A 16,051-nucleotide genomic window follows, 5' to 3' on the forward strand; every position below is an offset into this window, starting at 1 on the left:
CTCCCTCTCTCTGTGTCTCTGCCTCTCTCTCTCTGTCTCTGTGTATGTCTCTCATGGATAGATAGATAAAATCTTCAGAGGAAAAAAAATATTTTTAGTCTAGGTGGTATTTTAGAGTAGCTCTTTGTTCCACCACCACACCACCAAAAACAATAGCCAAAAAACCATGGCAACAAAAACAGTGATAATGAAAACACAGCATAATTTATTGATTGCTTATTAGGTACTAGGTGCTATGCTAAGCACTATAAAAACTATCTAAATTTTATATAACAATCTTGCCAGTCATCTTCCATTTATGAAGAAATTGAGGTTTGTATAGTTAAGCAAAGCATTCAGATTTACTCTGGAGCTAGGATTTAAACCAGTTTTTCTTTTCCTACAAATATTGTATTTTTAATCACTATACTATTTTGCCTGGTTATATTCACTCATGGACTATCCCTGATGACCTCTGGGACTTCTTTAGGAGCTTGAAGAAGGGTTGAGGTAGAATGTGGGGCAGTTAGAATGTTGACATTATGATCATGTTATTTGTTTAGTTGTTTTTCTGGTTTCCTTGTATGTGGGATTGATAGAGGGACTATTGATTTATATTAGAGTCTTAATGTGTACAGAAAGTTTTTGGTCTTGGGCAGCCCTGGTGGCGCAGCAGTTTAGCGCCGCCTGCAGCCCAGGGCGTGATCCTGGAGACCTGGGATCGAGTCCCACGTCAGGCTCCTGCATGGAGCCTGCTTCTCCCTCTGCCTGTGTCTCTGCCTCTGTGTGTGTGTGTGTGTGTGTGTGTGTGTGTGTGTGTGTGTGTGTGTGTGTGATGAATAAATAAATAAAATAAAAATCTTAAAAAAATAAAAACCAAAGTTTTTGGTCTTGATTGAAGAATAGTTATTCTACTTCATACAAATAGCAGCTATAATTACAAAAGAAAATAGGAATTAATTTGCTTTACAGAATCCTATTCAGATTCTCTGTGGCATTTCTGAAAGTCATCCAGATTTTTTGTAAAACTTTCAGTAGGTCCCTGTGAACATTACACTCCATTGGTTCTGCCCCTCACCCCCACCTTTTGAAAATACTTTATTTTTCTAAAGTAGGCTCCACACCCAGCATGGGGCTTGAACTCATGACTTCAGGATCAAGTGTCACATGCTCTACCGACCCAGCCAGCCAGGCGCCACTCCTCTTCCTGCCTTCCTGATCACACTGTAACCTCTGGGGTCCCATACTGTCCTGTGTGTATTCTGTCTTAAGGCTTTCTGAATCACATGGAAATTAATTAGCTATTCATATGTCAGTCTTCACATCTAGACAGTGAGTTTTTAAGAACAAAAATTGAGTCTCCTCTCATTCTTCCTTATAACGCTGGTGCCTGACATGGTACCTAATAAGCAATAAACACCTGCTGGATCCTGTTGAACTAAACTGCTAAATGTGAAAATGAAGACTGCCATTATTTATTTTTATTACTTTGATGTAAAGAAAGAAGAGTCCTGCATTTCTGGCATCCCTCAGGCTACTACTCTCCAGTAATTTTATTTTATTTATTTTTTATTTCTTTAAATATTTTATTTATTTACTCATGAGAGACACAGAGAGGCAGAGACATAGGCAGAGGGAGAAGCAGGCTGCTTGCAGGGAGCCTGATGTGGGACTGGATCCCAGGACCCCAGGGATCATGACTTGAGCCAAAGGTAGCTGCTCAACCACTGAGCTACTCAGGCGTCCCTCCAGTAATTTTAAAGTGGAGCTGTGACTGTCATTGTGCAGCTGCAAGATTTCATGGACTAACCATTTCCTATTGAATAAAGTCCATATTTCTTAGCTTTCTGTCAGGTTTTCCAGGATCAGTCCTTTCCCCAACTGAACTTTCTATTCTTCATGTACACTGCGCACTGCTTAAACTGAGTTACTCTTTCCCTCTTATATTTCTGTGCTTTTGCTGGTGCTGTGTCTCCTGCATGGCTTTCCCCATGGAATCTGACCCATCCTTCAGAAACCTAGTATAAACGCTGGTTTCTCCAAGTAGTTCTGTCATCTGCTTGCCTGCTACAACCTTCACTGAAAGAAGTCCACGTCTCCCCATCTGAACCCTTACTAGTACTTGGACTGTGGGATAGCATTGCCCTACTAAGTGATAAATTCCTTGAGAGCCTCTGTTTTCCCTGCTGCTTTGCATTAATTATTGCATCAAATATAAATACATTGAGTTAAATATGGAAATCAAATTTTGGTTTTTTAGTTTCAAGGAAACTGGTTAGAGGAATGGATTGTTAAAAATTCTTCCTCTGCAGTGATCTACAAGTAAATGCATTCAATCCAGAAACTAGGTAGGCTTAAACAATGTATTTAGTCCTAGCACTTCAGTTTAGGAGAGAATTTTTTTTTTTTTAAGATTCTATTTATTTATTCATGAGAGACACACAGAGAGAGAGGCAGAGACACAGGCAGAGGGAGAAGCAGGCTCCATGCAGGGAGCCCGATGTGGGACTCGATCCCGGGTCTCCAGGATCACACCCTGGGCCGAAAGCGGTGGTAACCGCTGAGCCACCCGGGCTGCCCTAGGAGAGAATTCTTTTTTTCCAGATTTATATTTATTTTACTTTAGTTATTTTTTAAAATATTTATTTATTTATTTATTTATTTATTTATTTATTTATTTATTTTAGAGAAAGAGAGAGTGTGCAAGCAGGAGAGGCAGAGGGAGAGGGAGAGAGAGAACCTCAAGCAGATTATGTGCCGAGCTTGGAGCCTGACACAGGGCTGGATCCCATAGCCCGGAGATGACTACCTGAGCTGAAACCAAGAGTCAGATGCTCAACTGACTGAGCCACCCAGGCACCCTCAGATTTATATTTGTTTTAAATGTAGTTTCCATTCTTTGTATTGACTCTCCTCTTCCTTTTCTAGGGCACTGTCTTTAACCTTGAGTCAGAGGACGAAGAATATCCTGGAGTCATTGCAGAGGATAGCAACGACATTTATATCCTGCCCAGTGACAACTCTGGACAAGTCAGTCCCCCAGAGTCTCCTACTGTGACCACTTCTTGGCAGTCGGAGAGCTTACCTGTTTCACTGTCTGCCAGCCAGAGTTGGCATACAGAAAGCCTCCCTGTGTCCCTAGGTCCTGAGTCCTGGCAGCAGATTGCAATGGATCCTGAAGAAGTCAAAAGCTTAGATAGCAACGGGGCTGGAGAGAAAAGTGAGAACAACTCTTCTAATTCTGACATTGTTCATGTGGAGAAAGAAGAAATTCCTGAAGGTGTGGAGGAGGCTGCTGTGGCATCTGTTGTCTTGCCAGCCAAGGAGCTGCGGGAGGCACTCCCCGAAGCACCAGCTCCCTTGCTTCCGCATATCACTGCCACTTCCTTTCTGGAGATGAGGGAGCCTGACACAGAAGAGATGACAGTGGAGAAAGTCAGCCCTGCTACAACTTTGTTGGTGGAACTTGGTGAAGAAGAGAACTTGATGAAGACAAAAGCAGCAACGGTTGAATCTGTTCAACTGGAAGAGGAAGTGATCCCCGTGCTGGAACCCTCAGAAACACTGCTGAGTGAAGAGGAGATACATGTGAGGAGAGAGGGTCTTCGGGAAGTCCCCTCCCCTGCTGGAGAAGAGAAGGCCATCCCACTGTTTGAGGGCAAGTCTATACTGCTGTTTGGAGGGGCCGCTGCCATTGCCATCCTGGCAGTGGCAGTTGGAGTAGCACTGGCTCTAAGAAAGAAATAGCAGATTTTTCAAAAGAAGACAAAAAAGATGGAAGATGGAAGATTTTAGCTGTACTGACTGAATTTGAATCACCAACAGCTGATTTGGACATTTGTGGAACAATCTTGGATAATGGGGGGCTTCTGCTTAATAAGGCAGTACATTGATCCACATGATAGAGCTTCAGGTAGAGGGCATCCATGTTTGTCTGATTGTAAGTTCCAAGGGCCTTGGCTAATGCCAAATTCGGAATCCACGTAAAGTACTCCTTCCAGAACAGGGTTTCTCAACCTTGGCATTAATGACATCATGATTAATTCTTTGTTGTAGGAGGTTGTCCTGTGCACTATAGGTTGGTCAGCAACATCCCTGGCCTCTACCCGCTAGATAGCAGTAGCACCCTGCCCTCAGTTGTGACGACCAGAAATGTCTCCTGACATTGCCAAATGTCCCCTGGGGGCAAAATTGTTCCTGTGGAGAGCCCCAGCTTTAGAAGGGAAAGGGTTAACTTAGGAGAACCTAGGACAGAAAGTCCCAGGCAAGAGGGCTTAGCTGCAGGCTCCTCAGCTACTGAGTCGTTCCTGCCCTTGGGATTTCATCTTTCCTGATGAATATGCTGTATTTCGCAGCCATTCCTCTGTGGCTCTTCTTTTCTTGCCCACCTTCTCAGGCCCGTAGTGTGAGGGTGCTCCCCTTCTGTCTCATCTGCCTCTCAGGTACTGATTGCTCCTCTTCACCCCCAGGTTCTTTGTAAAGTCACGTGGGAGAGTGCTTTCTCTGTGTCCGCTAAGTCCCTCATGCTTCCTACAGCTCCACCTTGTAAAGATGTTGCCTTCGGTCATCTTTAAAAACATAAATAGAAAAGAGGCCTAGGGTTCCCTGCCTGTGAATGCAAGCAAGGGCAAGTAACTGCTAGGGAGCAGGTGTTTGTCTCATTGTCAAGCAGGGGGATGGATGACTTAGATGGCCTATTGCGGTCTCTTCTGGCCCTTTTGTGTAATGGCCACGCTACTGAGCTTATGGTGACTTGCTGGCAGCATCTGTTGCTGGATGGTCACTATCTGTAATCTGGCCTCAGTCTTCTTAAGAGTCAACTAGCTTTTCTGCGGTCTCTTGCCATGTGATAAGGATTTTCATACTTGGGCTTACAGACCAATTGAATCATAACTCCTATTAAATACAGAAAGTCTCCCAAATACCATTGAAATAAAAAGTAGGAAAAGAGAAGCTTGAATTTCTTGAGCCTACTACCCTCGAGATTCTAGTGTGGCTTTCAGAGTTCAGGAATAAGATTTCTTCCCAGAACTCTTTACAGTCCAAATGCCAGAGTGATAAACCAAAATAACTCTAATCAGTAAGTGCTAGTTGAGAATCAGAATAACTTTCTTTCATCAGGCCGATCCCATCCCTAAAAGGGGGTGGGAGTGTGTCTTCTCATGCCTGAGGATCAGTGTGTCACTGTGCAGGACACACATGCTTGACACAGGTCATCTCAGATCTTAGTAAATGTAACAAATTACTTTTTTAGATCCTGAAATTTGTAATAAAATTACTTTACTATCCTGATCACCAAAACTTGATGGTTTATTTTTTTTATTTTTATTTTTTTAAACTTGATGTTTTAAATGTTTTTTTTTTTTTTTTCAATTTATTTTTAAAAATGAAATGTTCTCCCTAAAGCAATACTATTTAAAAGTTGGTCGAGGAAAGGTCTAAAATGTGTTTGGTCAGCTTCATCATGCAGTTGTATCTTTATGTTCTGAGTTTTAGTGTCTTAGGGAGTGATATTTAAAGGGTTTTGGTGCACTTTGATTAGGATAGCTAGAGGTGAGGTGGGGGAAATGGGATTAATGTAGTAAAGATTGTTTTCCTCCTTGGTCTCTGACAGTTGGCTCTGACACTGGGGTTACTCTGTTCTAATTGCTACTTTCCTGTTTGTGTAAGGTAAAAGCAAACTGATGAGTTACCTTGATTTTTTTTTCTCTTTTATTTTCCTTCCAGTGTTCACTTGTAATCTCTGGATCCTCAAACCCATTAGCTACATGCATTTAAGTACAAATAGAAACCAGTTTTATTTCAGAGCTACTAAAAGGCGATCTGTGGCTTAGGATATTTGGGTCTGTGTTCTCCACAAAAGGAAAGATCCAAAGAGTATAATAGGATGCTGCCACATGCCCGTTTATCTTCCCATCTATTTAACATGAACCCAAAGTGATCTGGCCAATTGGATCTCGCAGGGTAATGGTTAATATTCTTTTCTATTGGCTTTCTCTAGAGAGAATTGTTAGTTCGTGAGTAATAGGATGTGTCAGTGTCCCCATTCCTCCTTCACTTCCTTACCATCTGCCTCTGGCAATGGAAGGGAATACCCTGATAAGGACTGCTTCTTACAGCAGCTCCTCCTTTTGGCTATTAAAATGTATTTCTCAACCTCCCACCCCCCTCCTTTTTGGTGGGGCTGGCAGCAAACCATTTCTTCCGCCCCTTCTAACTTATATTACTTCTGAATCTAAGGTAAAAGGCAGATTCAGAATAAATCCAACTTGCTTATGGAGCTCAGATGTGGAATTAAGAACATACCATTTATCATTCCTCATTCTTGAACTATTGGGGACAAGTTTGTGTAAGTCCTCTAGAACACTTATTAATTGCTTTATTGAATGTAATGACTTCTGAAAACTTGTCCAAAAGCCAGTGAAGATTTCTTGAGAAAAATACCTAAAATTAAAAAGTGCTTTTTTATCCTGTTCAAATAATCACTCTAGGCCCCAAGAAATCAGTATCTACAGCGTGCCTTACAGGGGCCTCTGGTGATCATCACTGTCTTCTAGAAAGCTTTCTAGGAATCAGAAAGCAACAGTTGGCCATCTGGTTCATGCATGGACCATGAAAAGGCATTCTCGACACCTCCCCTCGCCCGCGTCTCTGTGCCATCTCCTCTATTAGATGCAGCTGCTCCCCCTCATTGTTCTGGGAGAGTGAGCAGGGAGCCCAGAGGAAGGGTCTTTTGAACCATAGCTACCATTTATTTCTTGTGGAAATTAATATCTGCAGCCTTTGTGCTAATTCCCTCTGATAATAATACAAAAGTGATGCCTTGGCTATAGAACACCCATTTCTCCCTGAAGGTATGACATAGACACGGCCCACAGAATTTTGAAATTATTTTAAGAGATGCTTCATAGAAATAAAAGGTATTATAGGTAAGATTTTGTCTTTTCTTTTAATTTCTGAGGTCATTTTTACAGATTTATCTTTCAAAGAACTTGAGGTGGTGATCGTATTTCATAGAGAGCCTGTAGACTATTTGGTTACTTTATAGAAACAGCTCTGGCCTCTGAAGCAGTTTCCTCACCAGCATGACAGCAGGCCCCTTGTCTGCAGTGTCGCCTCCTGCAGTTGTTACCTGCGGTCCACCACAGTCCAGAAGCATATGCTCCTCTTTCTGATGTACCCTCAAAAGGTCATTAGTAGCCTAATGCCTCATCACAATGCCTGGTCCTCCACCTCCCTCCATTTCATTGCATAGGCACCTTATGTCATGACAAGGTGAGTATTATTAGTACAGGAGGACATTCTGAGAGGGAGAGACTCATTACAGTATAATTGTTCTATTTTATTGTTGTTAATCTCTATTGTACCTAATTTATAAATTAAACCTTACCACAGGGATATACTAATAGGAAAAATCATATATAGGGTTATAATCTGCAGTTTCAGACATCCACTAGCAAGGATAAGGGGGTGCTACTGAATGTCATCTAAAGCATCAGCAACACAGTACCAGAAAAGTGTTTCTTCTCTGAAGGAATGAGATCTGCTATTAGTGATAACCTCCTGTTACACCATTCATCACTGAGGAGGTTCAGCTGTGGCACTGATTTTAGGGTGCATATTTTTTCTATGAGGGTATCCTTTTCCTTATAAAGTATGGGTCACTATATAACCTTAACAAGTACATAGTTGAACATGTAGCTTGCCAGGGACGGTTCTTGTATGCCCTCACGTGCCATCACAGTTGTGATTCTTATTCATATTCCTTATCCCCAGTTTACAGAGTGAGGAAACCTACTCAGAGCTTAACGACTTTTCAAAGGTCTTCTAGCACAGGAGAGGCCAACGCAAGGTCGGGAATTTTTTCTGACTCCAAGTCTAGTGTTTTTCAGTTTTTACCATTTTTGTGACCCTGCCAAGCAAGATTGGTAGGCTCCCTATAACTGGTTGTGCCAATGGTATACTGCAGGAGGGCAGCCAAGCTCACCGAACTGAAAGAGATTTTTCTTGATTTCTACAATGGTTCCATGTGGTCTAGTCTGAAGTTTCTAGTCTTGCATGTTCTACAGAAACAAGAATGAAGATTATGTCCAGGGTTATTCTCAACTTCTAATTATACCAGATGTTTTCCCCTTCAATATTGAATTGAGATGCCTTATGGCTAAAAAATTAGCAGTTACTGCTGGTACACATCTTTCAGTTAACGTGTCAGATAAGTATTTTTGCTTGTAGACAAGGGTGAAGCAGTCTGACACAGGAACCTCCGAATGATTTGAAGGCAACACCTTGACACTTTCTCTCCTGTCATCTGTTCCTTATTTTCCTTTTCCCCTATGCCATGAGTTGTAGGTGGGGGATACCTCTAGGAGTTGTTTGGCCTCTCAGCACCCAAGAGGTCACCGACCTAGGAGAGTTGGCCAGGCACCACCATAGGCACATCTTGCTCAGAAGCTGACACAAGGGGACTTTCCAGTGAAAAACCTTCAGTATACTGGGGAATGTAGTTCATAGTAGCCTTGGCTATAGAACACCCATTTCTTAAAATTTAGCCACTATTTCTTAGTTATCTCATATATCCAGCTCCATAGAGTGGAAATGGTCACGTCACTAAAATATCAATCCATCCTGTCTTCCCTTTATTCACACAAGACTAGTTAGCCTCTGCCTGGCCTGCCATGTTCCTGTGAATTAAAACCATTGGGGTCCTCCACATGTTTATGTTTACACTGCAATAGCTCTAGCCAGGCCGCTGCTCCAACTGTAAGCTCAGGTTGGAAACGTTCTCAGGGATATTTGGAAGGCCTTGTAATATGTTAAAAAGTAGCAACTGGCCTAACGTGATCCTTGCCCCCCCTCACCTTCTTAGGGGAGACTTCATAGTAATCTTGCTCAGTGTGTTCTTTGCGCCCCTAGGAGAAATTGGTTAATCAGTGTATTATTATGAACAAAAGAAGTCTCAACATTTTACTAAGTTTGTTCCAAGAATAAAAGGAAGTTGAAGCACAATCTTTCCTGTTACAGAGTCTGGAATAACTTGGTTCCTGGTTCCTACCTGGTTCCTAGTGAGACAATCGTATGACATAGCTTTGGTCCTTGGCCAGCACCAAAGGAAAAGATAGAATTATTTTTTCCTAGACCTTTGTTTTCCCTGCTATCCTACTCTTTCGTTTCTCTTTTCCTTCACATTAAAAGTGCCTCTTCCTACCTTGTTCCTTGACGGAGTTCAACTTAGTATTGGTTCTAATGCTCTCTTCTCTAAATTACTGGAATTAAATGGTAATTTTCTTAATTAACATAAACATTTCACTTACGTGCACGTATCTCCTTTTTCTGTAAGAATTTCCATTAGCTCTCCTCACTAACAGCTTGATTTGGTCAATTTATTTATGTGGGCTATTTTGGCTCCTTTCCCCTCCTGTTAATCTGCCTTTTGGCCAGTCTACTCTTCATCAGGGGAAAGAAACCAAATTCAAATCTATGAATTGTGCTGTTAGAAGCAGCATGTTGGGAGAGAACACCTTGGGGGATAAAATAAAGTGAGATCTGAAGAGAACTGATGGACTCCTCTTTCTATTCATATGGTAATCTTATGCCCTTGACTTCAGAGGGACTATTTCAGATAACCTTGTGGTCTTAAGAATACACTCATTTAAAAAAAAGAAAAAAATACACTCATTTGCTTTGCCTTCAGGTTCAGAAAACATGATCATAACATCCGAAGGACACTCCATATTCAGGTTCCCAGGTGACAATGAAATTGTCGGGAAAAAGAAAGCAGGCTGTGGTGCTGTAACTCTTTCGGCAGCCCTGAGCATCTCTGCAGTTAGTGCTAGACCTTGAGTGGTGAGATCAAGAATGATGTGACCTGAATAGACTGCATAGTCTACCTGACTTTCAGATATGACAAGCATCTCCTGGAGAAGAAAACTGTTTCTCTTTAAGGAGCTTCCATCGCTTAATTCAAATATTTAAAAAAAAAACAGGATGAGGCACATCCTGTACTTAAATTAAAAATGAATCAAAAATTTTCAATTCTGTTCATAAGGATTATGTTCCCAGTGTAAAATCCACCAACTTCCAGGATATGTGGCTGGGATGTACCCAAGACTGGAACACTTGTTTTTGATACAGTGGACTCTTCATAATGCTGGTTGGGGACAAGAGGTGATCATTTTGCTTTATGGCTGGGAAAATCTAACTTGGCCTGGAAAAAATTCACACCAAAACTTGTGTATAAATTGCATTAAAATGGTGGTCTATTGTGTTAATTTAAGCAAAACAATGGCAGGCAAGGATGCTGTGAAAAGTTATTATAAGAGATAGTCTGGGATGATTTGTTTGGCGCCCTTTTCTTTCCACTAGAGTTGACTATTTGTACTTCAACTGTTCCTTTTGCAAGAAAGCATCTCTCCCTAGTGAGAATCTGAACGTTTTGATACGTGTGTGGATGACTATGTATGTATGTGTGATTCAATTTGTTTCCACTGTACTATGACTCCTCCAAAAAAAAATTTCACTCTGAAACATAACAGTTGAGTCACTGGAAGATTTATTTCCAAATGGTGGCCTTCCCAGCCTTTAGTATTCTCAACATTACTGCAGATGCTCAGGCTGAGACACAGCCCTAGGGTGTTATGTATGTAATGCTGAGCTATGCAGTCATTTTTCCCTTCTGATTAAACCCTCATGGAACAGAAAAGTATTTCTGACAACAAAACAGTATTTCCTAGTACCGAATTACTCTTGTTCACACTCATATTCACAGGAGCAACTGCTCCTGCGAAGTGGAACAGCAGCGTGTGTGATAGGGATCCAGCATCCGCCACCATAGTTTTAACAGAATCCTAGGAAATGCTTACTGCCGGGAACAGACCAGTGTTGCACTGTTTCTAGGTGTAAGCTCTCTCTGGTTTATTTGGGCGCTTCCTAAGTGACTGACTTGTGTTTTTACTCCCATTCTGTGTCTCTAAGAAAGGGAATCACCTCAACTGTTGAATTTTTAAGTCTAACTGTTCTTTTACCTTTTATGCCTAGAAGCCTGTTTTCTTCAGATGTAGCTTCTTGGGCAAGGATCAGTTGAGGGATATGGGAGGAAAATGAATATAAAAGATTATTAACAGGTATTTTCCCACGGGATGTATGTTCATCAGTCTAACATTTTTATCAAAGCTCTGACTTCTTGGAAAAAAAAGGTGCATTGAGTTACCTGATTTTGGAAACTGCAATTGACTTGGAGCCTTAAATCACTTCCACACCTTTGAATTGCCTAAGGCCCTTCTTGACTCAAATAAAAAGAAATCAAGTTGAAAAACAATGACATTTTGAGGCCTGATTTTCCCATTGTTTGAGTACAGAACTTTAGTCCAGAACCTCTTGTACTGTTTGGTTTTTAAATGGGAAGACTATTACTTCCTTAGTATTATGATGTTCCCTATCTTGAGAGGAAATTTTCATCTGTGAGGATATGTGCATCCAGCGCTTGCTCTCTCCTCAAACACAATCTTGCCTGCTGGAAGGCCTGCCCCAAGATTACATTTTAATAAACAGTAAAGCTGGGGTATTTTTTAAACAAAAAAAATATTTTGTTTTTTTCTTCTGCCTTACAATCTGTTCTTAAATTTAATTTTCAAGTGAAGACCCATACAGCTGAAATAACTTAAAGGCACAATGTGTAGTGGATTTGGATTTAGAAGATGGTTATAAAACTCATTCAGATATGTGCAAGCTGACATTTTCATTCAAGTATGTTATATGTAAAGATTTCTAAATGGATCACCTGCTTAAAACATCTTTAAAATAGTAAGAAATAAATAGCTATTATGCCTATTTTCTCTAAAAACTTTAAGTGGCCATGGCTCCATCTCCGCTGGAGGCAGGTGTACTGTCGTCACCATATCAAGTTTTAACCAGTTGTGCTTTTGCAGAGGTGTCCACTCAATCCATCTCCTACAGCAAGAAAAGAAAAATAGTCAGAATTAACGAGTCTAATTCACACCTTAAGGACTCTGGTGCCACAATCACTAGAAGTAAAGCTGGAGTTTGTGCAAAAACGTAGGCTTTCATGGTGCTGAGATCTGGATATTCACATCTATTGAGTCACTTATGGTGACAAGAAGCATCTTAGTGGGTCTGAGGAAATGAAGATTATTTCACCCCTCAGTATATATTTTTAAAGATTTTAGGGATCCCTGGGTGGCGCAGCGGTTTGGCGCCTGCCTTTGGCCCAGGGCGCGATCCTGGAGACCCGGGATCAAATCCCACATTGGGCTCCCGGTGCATGGAGCCTGCTTCTCCCTCTGCCTGTGTCTCTGCCTCTCTCTCTCTCTCTGACTATCATAAAAAAATAAATAAATAAATAAAATAAAATAAAAATAAAAAAGATATTTAATATTTATTTATTTATTTATTTATTTATTTATTTATTTATTTATTTATTTATGAGAGAGAGAGAGAGAGCACGCACATAAGTAGGGGCAGATGGAGAAGCAGGCTCCTCCGCTGAGCAGGGAGCCCAACTCGGGGCTGGATCCCAGGACCCCAGGAACATGACATGAGCCAAAGGCAGACATTTAACCAACTGAGCCACCCAGGCGCCCCTCATCCCTTTAGTATTTGGTAAGCAGATTACACTGACATCTTGCCCATTTATTCCCCTCGTATCTTACATGGTTGTTGATGAAAGCTGTCCAGGAACTTGTTCAAGCTTACCCTCTTCTAACATTTCTTGATTTAATACTTGATTCAAGATTTGTATTCATATAGTATGAAGTATGCTCTGATAGTAATGTGTCTTAAAAATAATGTTGATGAAAAAAAAAATAATGTTGACGGAGCTCAAAAGGGCATTAGGTGCTCCTTATCACCTTCTACCACACAAGTCTCCCACAGAGACAAAACCTAGCCTTTCTACCTGAGCAGGAGGATCCCTAATAGCCTTTCCTATGGTTTGGTCACCAGAAGCACAGGGAGAAAGGATGAAAGAAGCCCTGCAGCAGAGAGTTCTGGTTTCCAGACCAGCAGAGGAGGCAGAGATCAAGAGGATTTAGTGAGACACCAAGGAGCTGACATCACTGGTTCTTACATTTCTGACTAAGTTCCTCACATAGGTGAGCAGGTTCTGGCTAATAAAGTTCACTGTTGTGTGAAAGACGTCACGGAGCAAGGATGGGGTGTGATCGGCCACCTTTTTGGCCAACAGCATGGCCAACATCAGCATGGTCTTCTCCTTTTCCATGTCCTTAGGATAAGTCTGCATGGCCTGCTCCAGCGCAGCAGCGAGATGCTTCCTTCTGTCCTACATGGGTAAAAACAGGGTCACATGGGACTGGGTTTACTCTGCTACTGTCCTCTGAAAGGAAAACAGCCGTACACTGTTAGGTAGAAAGACGCATGCTTTCATTTCACACAGAAGAACTTATTAACCAGTTGAGGAGGTTGGAGGAGGAAATGAGAAAGTTAATTTTGAGAGACAGTGGAAAGGGGAGACTGAGCTCACTCACTCCCTACAGTTGAACACTAATTCAGCAAACACATCCTTATTGAGCATGTGTATTCACGTTAGACATGGAACCAAAGAAGACTGAGTCCTTTCCTGCCTCTCAGGTACTTAAAGTCAAGGACAGTTAACTGCCCAAGATATCTTAGACGCAGCTCCAGGGAGGGGGATGAAGGGGGTAAATGTCACCTTCTTGCCTACATGGGAGAAGCTCCCCATAGACCACCAGACCTGGAAGGACCTTCAAGCTCATCAACTCAGATGCAAAATTCAGTTAACATTGTGCGAGACGTCCTAAGGCAGACCATGACCACATCTACAACAGCTACTGGAGAACAGCAGACAGAGAGTGATCCCTGGAGCAGGGATACACCTACTTGCAGGCAGGAAGCTGACCTGGCTGAACCCTGGAGGATGAATATATTTCTATGTGGTGAGGGGCATTTGCATTTTCAGTGGGTAGTCAAAAGGATAGAACCATGGTCTCCTCTGAACTCCTGTAGACTCAGACTTGACAGCCTGGGGGCAGCTCTCTGTCCCACTAAGTTTCTAAAGGAAGGACACAGTACCCTTATGGTGCCCGGCAAGGGGTAGAAGCTCTGTTAGTATTTGTATATTGATTATAACCATGAAGTTAAGACTAGCAGGCTAAATAAAATGTCGCTTTTCTTTGTCACGAGGGTGACTTGACATTCTCTACTCACATTTTTATTCAACTCTCTAAAACTGAAGAAAGAATAAGTTATTTCTGGAGGAGTCATAACATTGTTAATCTTTTTGGAGGCTTTATATATTCAAAATCTTGACTCTGACTTGAGGTTCGGGTTTCTTAAATCTCAAGTTTTAAGTAATTCTCCTCAAAGACGATTAACCATACTATGATTCTATTTCCAATTCTTTTTAGGCAGTCATGAACTAAGTCACCTCACTGGACATACATCTGTCTGAGAGGAGAGAGAGGACAGAACTTGATGGTTTAATTAACAACTGGAAACTAAAAGACAACCTATGGAATGGGAGAAGATATTTGCAAATGAGATACCTGAGAAAGGGTCAGTATCCAAAATATATAAAGAACTTACATAACCCTAAAAAACAAACAATCCAATTAAAAAATGAGCAGAGGACATGAATAGACATTTCTCCAAAAAGACGTTCAGATGCCCAACGGACACATGAAAAAATGCTCATCATCAGGAAAATGCAAATCAAAGCCACAATGAGATATCATCTCACACCTGTAAGAATGGCTAAAATCAGCAACAGGAAACAACAGGTGTTGGCAAGGTTGTGGAGAAAAAGGAACCTTTGTGCACTGCTGGTGGGAATGCAAAGTGATGCAGCTGCTCTGGAAAATATAGAGGTTCCTCAAAAAATTTTAAGAAGACGCGATCCTGGAGACCCGGGATCGAATCCCACGTCAGGCTCCCGGTGCATGGAGCCTGCTTCTCCCTCTGCCTGTGTCTCTGCCTCTCTCTCTCTCTGTAACTATCATAAATAAATAAAAATTAAAAAAAATAAAAATAAAAATATAAGGGATCCCTGGGTGGCGCAGCGGTTTGGTGCCTGCCTTTGGCCCAGGGCGCGATCCTGGAGACCCGGGATCGAATCCCACGTCAGGCTCCCGGTGCATGGAGCCTGCTTCTCCCTCTGCCTGTGTCTCTGCCTCTCTCTCTCTCTGTAACTATCATAAATAAATAAAAATTAAAAAAAAAAAAAAAAAAATTTTAAGAAGAACTACCATACAACCCAGTAACTGCACTACTGGATATTTACCCCAAGAATATAAAAACACTAATCGAAGGGATATATGCACCCCTATGTTTATAGCAGCATTATCTACTATGGAAACAGCCGTGTGTCCGCCAATTGATGAACAGATAAAGAAGATATGGCCTATCTATACAATGGAGTATCACTCAGCCATTTGAAACCTTGCCGTTTCCAACAACATGCATGGAGCTACAGGGTTCTATGCTAAGTGAAATAAGCCAGCCACAGAAAGACAAATACCATGTGATTTCACTCATGTGGAATTTAAGAAGCCATATAAACAAAGGGGAAAAAAAGAACACAAAACACAGACTCTTACTATAGAGAACAAACTGCTGGTTACCAGAAGGGAGTTGGGGGTGGTGGGGATGAAAGAGGTGACGGGGATTAGGAGTGCACTTACTGTGATGAGCACTGAGTCCTGTCTATCACTAAATCACTAGATTGTACACCTGGAACTTATTAAGACTGTGTTAACTACACTGTAATTAAAATATTTTAAAAACCTGACCACTGAAAAAGTTCTCACACTTCCTGACTAACCCAGAAAAGGCAGTGGTGGACTTTCTCACTTACTTCTTCCGATAGGTTCACATTCATAAACTGCATTGCCAGGTTATTCACCAGTCCTGGGTGGATGCTGTGATCCATCCTGTCCCCTATTTGGGCGAGCTGCCTGGCGATATCCTGGATGATTTCTTCTTGACTTTCGGAATCTAAACATTCAGACAGGGGCACAGAGACACAGCAGATTCAGACAACGCTCCCACCTGAGCCCTCCTCCCACTCCACCTCGTGCCAGAA

The 16,051-nt window shown here is 41.7% G+C and overlaps 2 protein-coding genes across 21 annotated transcripts in view; one reads left to right on the forward strand and one right to left on the reverse strand.

Moving 5' to 3' along the window:
- The window catches only part of BCL2L13 (BCL2 like 13), an 88,828-nt gene extending 77,535 nt beyond the window's left edge, over positions 1-11,293 (forward strand). For 11 of the 16 annotated variants that reach the window (XM_035706894.2, XM_035706898.2, XM_035706896.2 and 8 more), the window contains one exon: positions 2,908-11,293. In XM_035706894.2, the coding sequence (XP_035562787.1) occupies positions 2,908-3,726 (819 nt within the window). In that variant the 3' untranslated portion in view covers positions 3,727-11,293. Of the gene's footprint in view, positions 1-2,666 lie in introns of all 16 variants that reach the window. The other 5 variants (XM_035706909.2, XM_035706911.2, XM_049102516.1 and 2 more) reach the window with 4 other exon arrangements.
- BID (BH3 interacting domain death agonist) overlaps positions 10,512-16,051 on the reverse strand; it is a 39,830-nt gene continuing 34,290 nt past the window's right edge. For all 5 annotated transcript variants that reach the window (XM_035706916.2, XM_035706917.2, XM_035706918.2 and 2 more), the window contains exons 4-6: positions 15,824-15,963; positions 13,061-13,273; positions 10,512-11,925 (exon numbers count right to left, since the gene is read on the reverse strand). In XM_035706916.2, the coding sequence (XP_035562809.1) occupies positions 11,914-11,925; positions 13,061-13,273; positions 15,824-15,963 (365 nt within the window). In that variant the 3' untranslated portion in view covers positions 10,512-11,913. The remainder of the gene's footprint in view (positions 11,926-13,060; positions 13,274-15,823; positions 15,964-16,051) is intronic.

The sequence above is a fragment of the Canis lupus genome, chromosome 27 (genome assembly GCF_003254725.2).
Source record: "Canis lupus dingo isolate Sandy chromosome 27, ASM325472v2, whole genome shotgun sequence".
Classification (NCBI taxonomy): domain Eukaryota; kingdom Metazoa; phylum Chordata; class Mammalia; order Carnivora; family Canidae; genus Canis; species Canis lupus.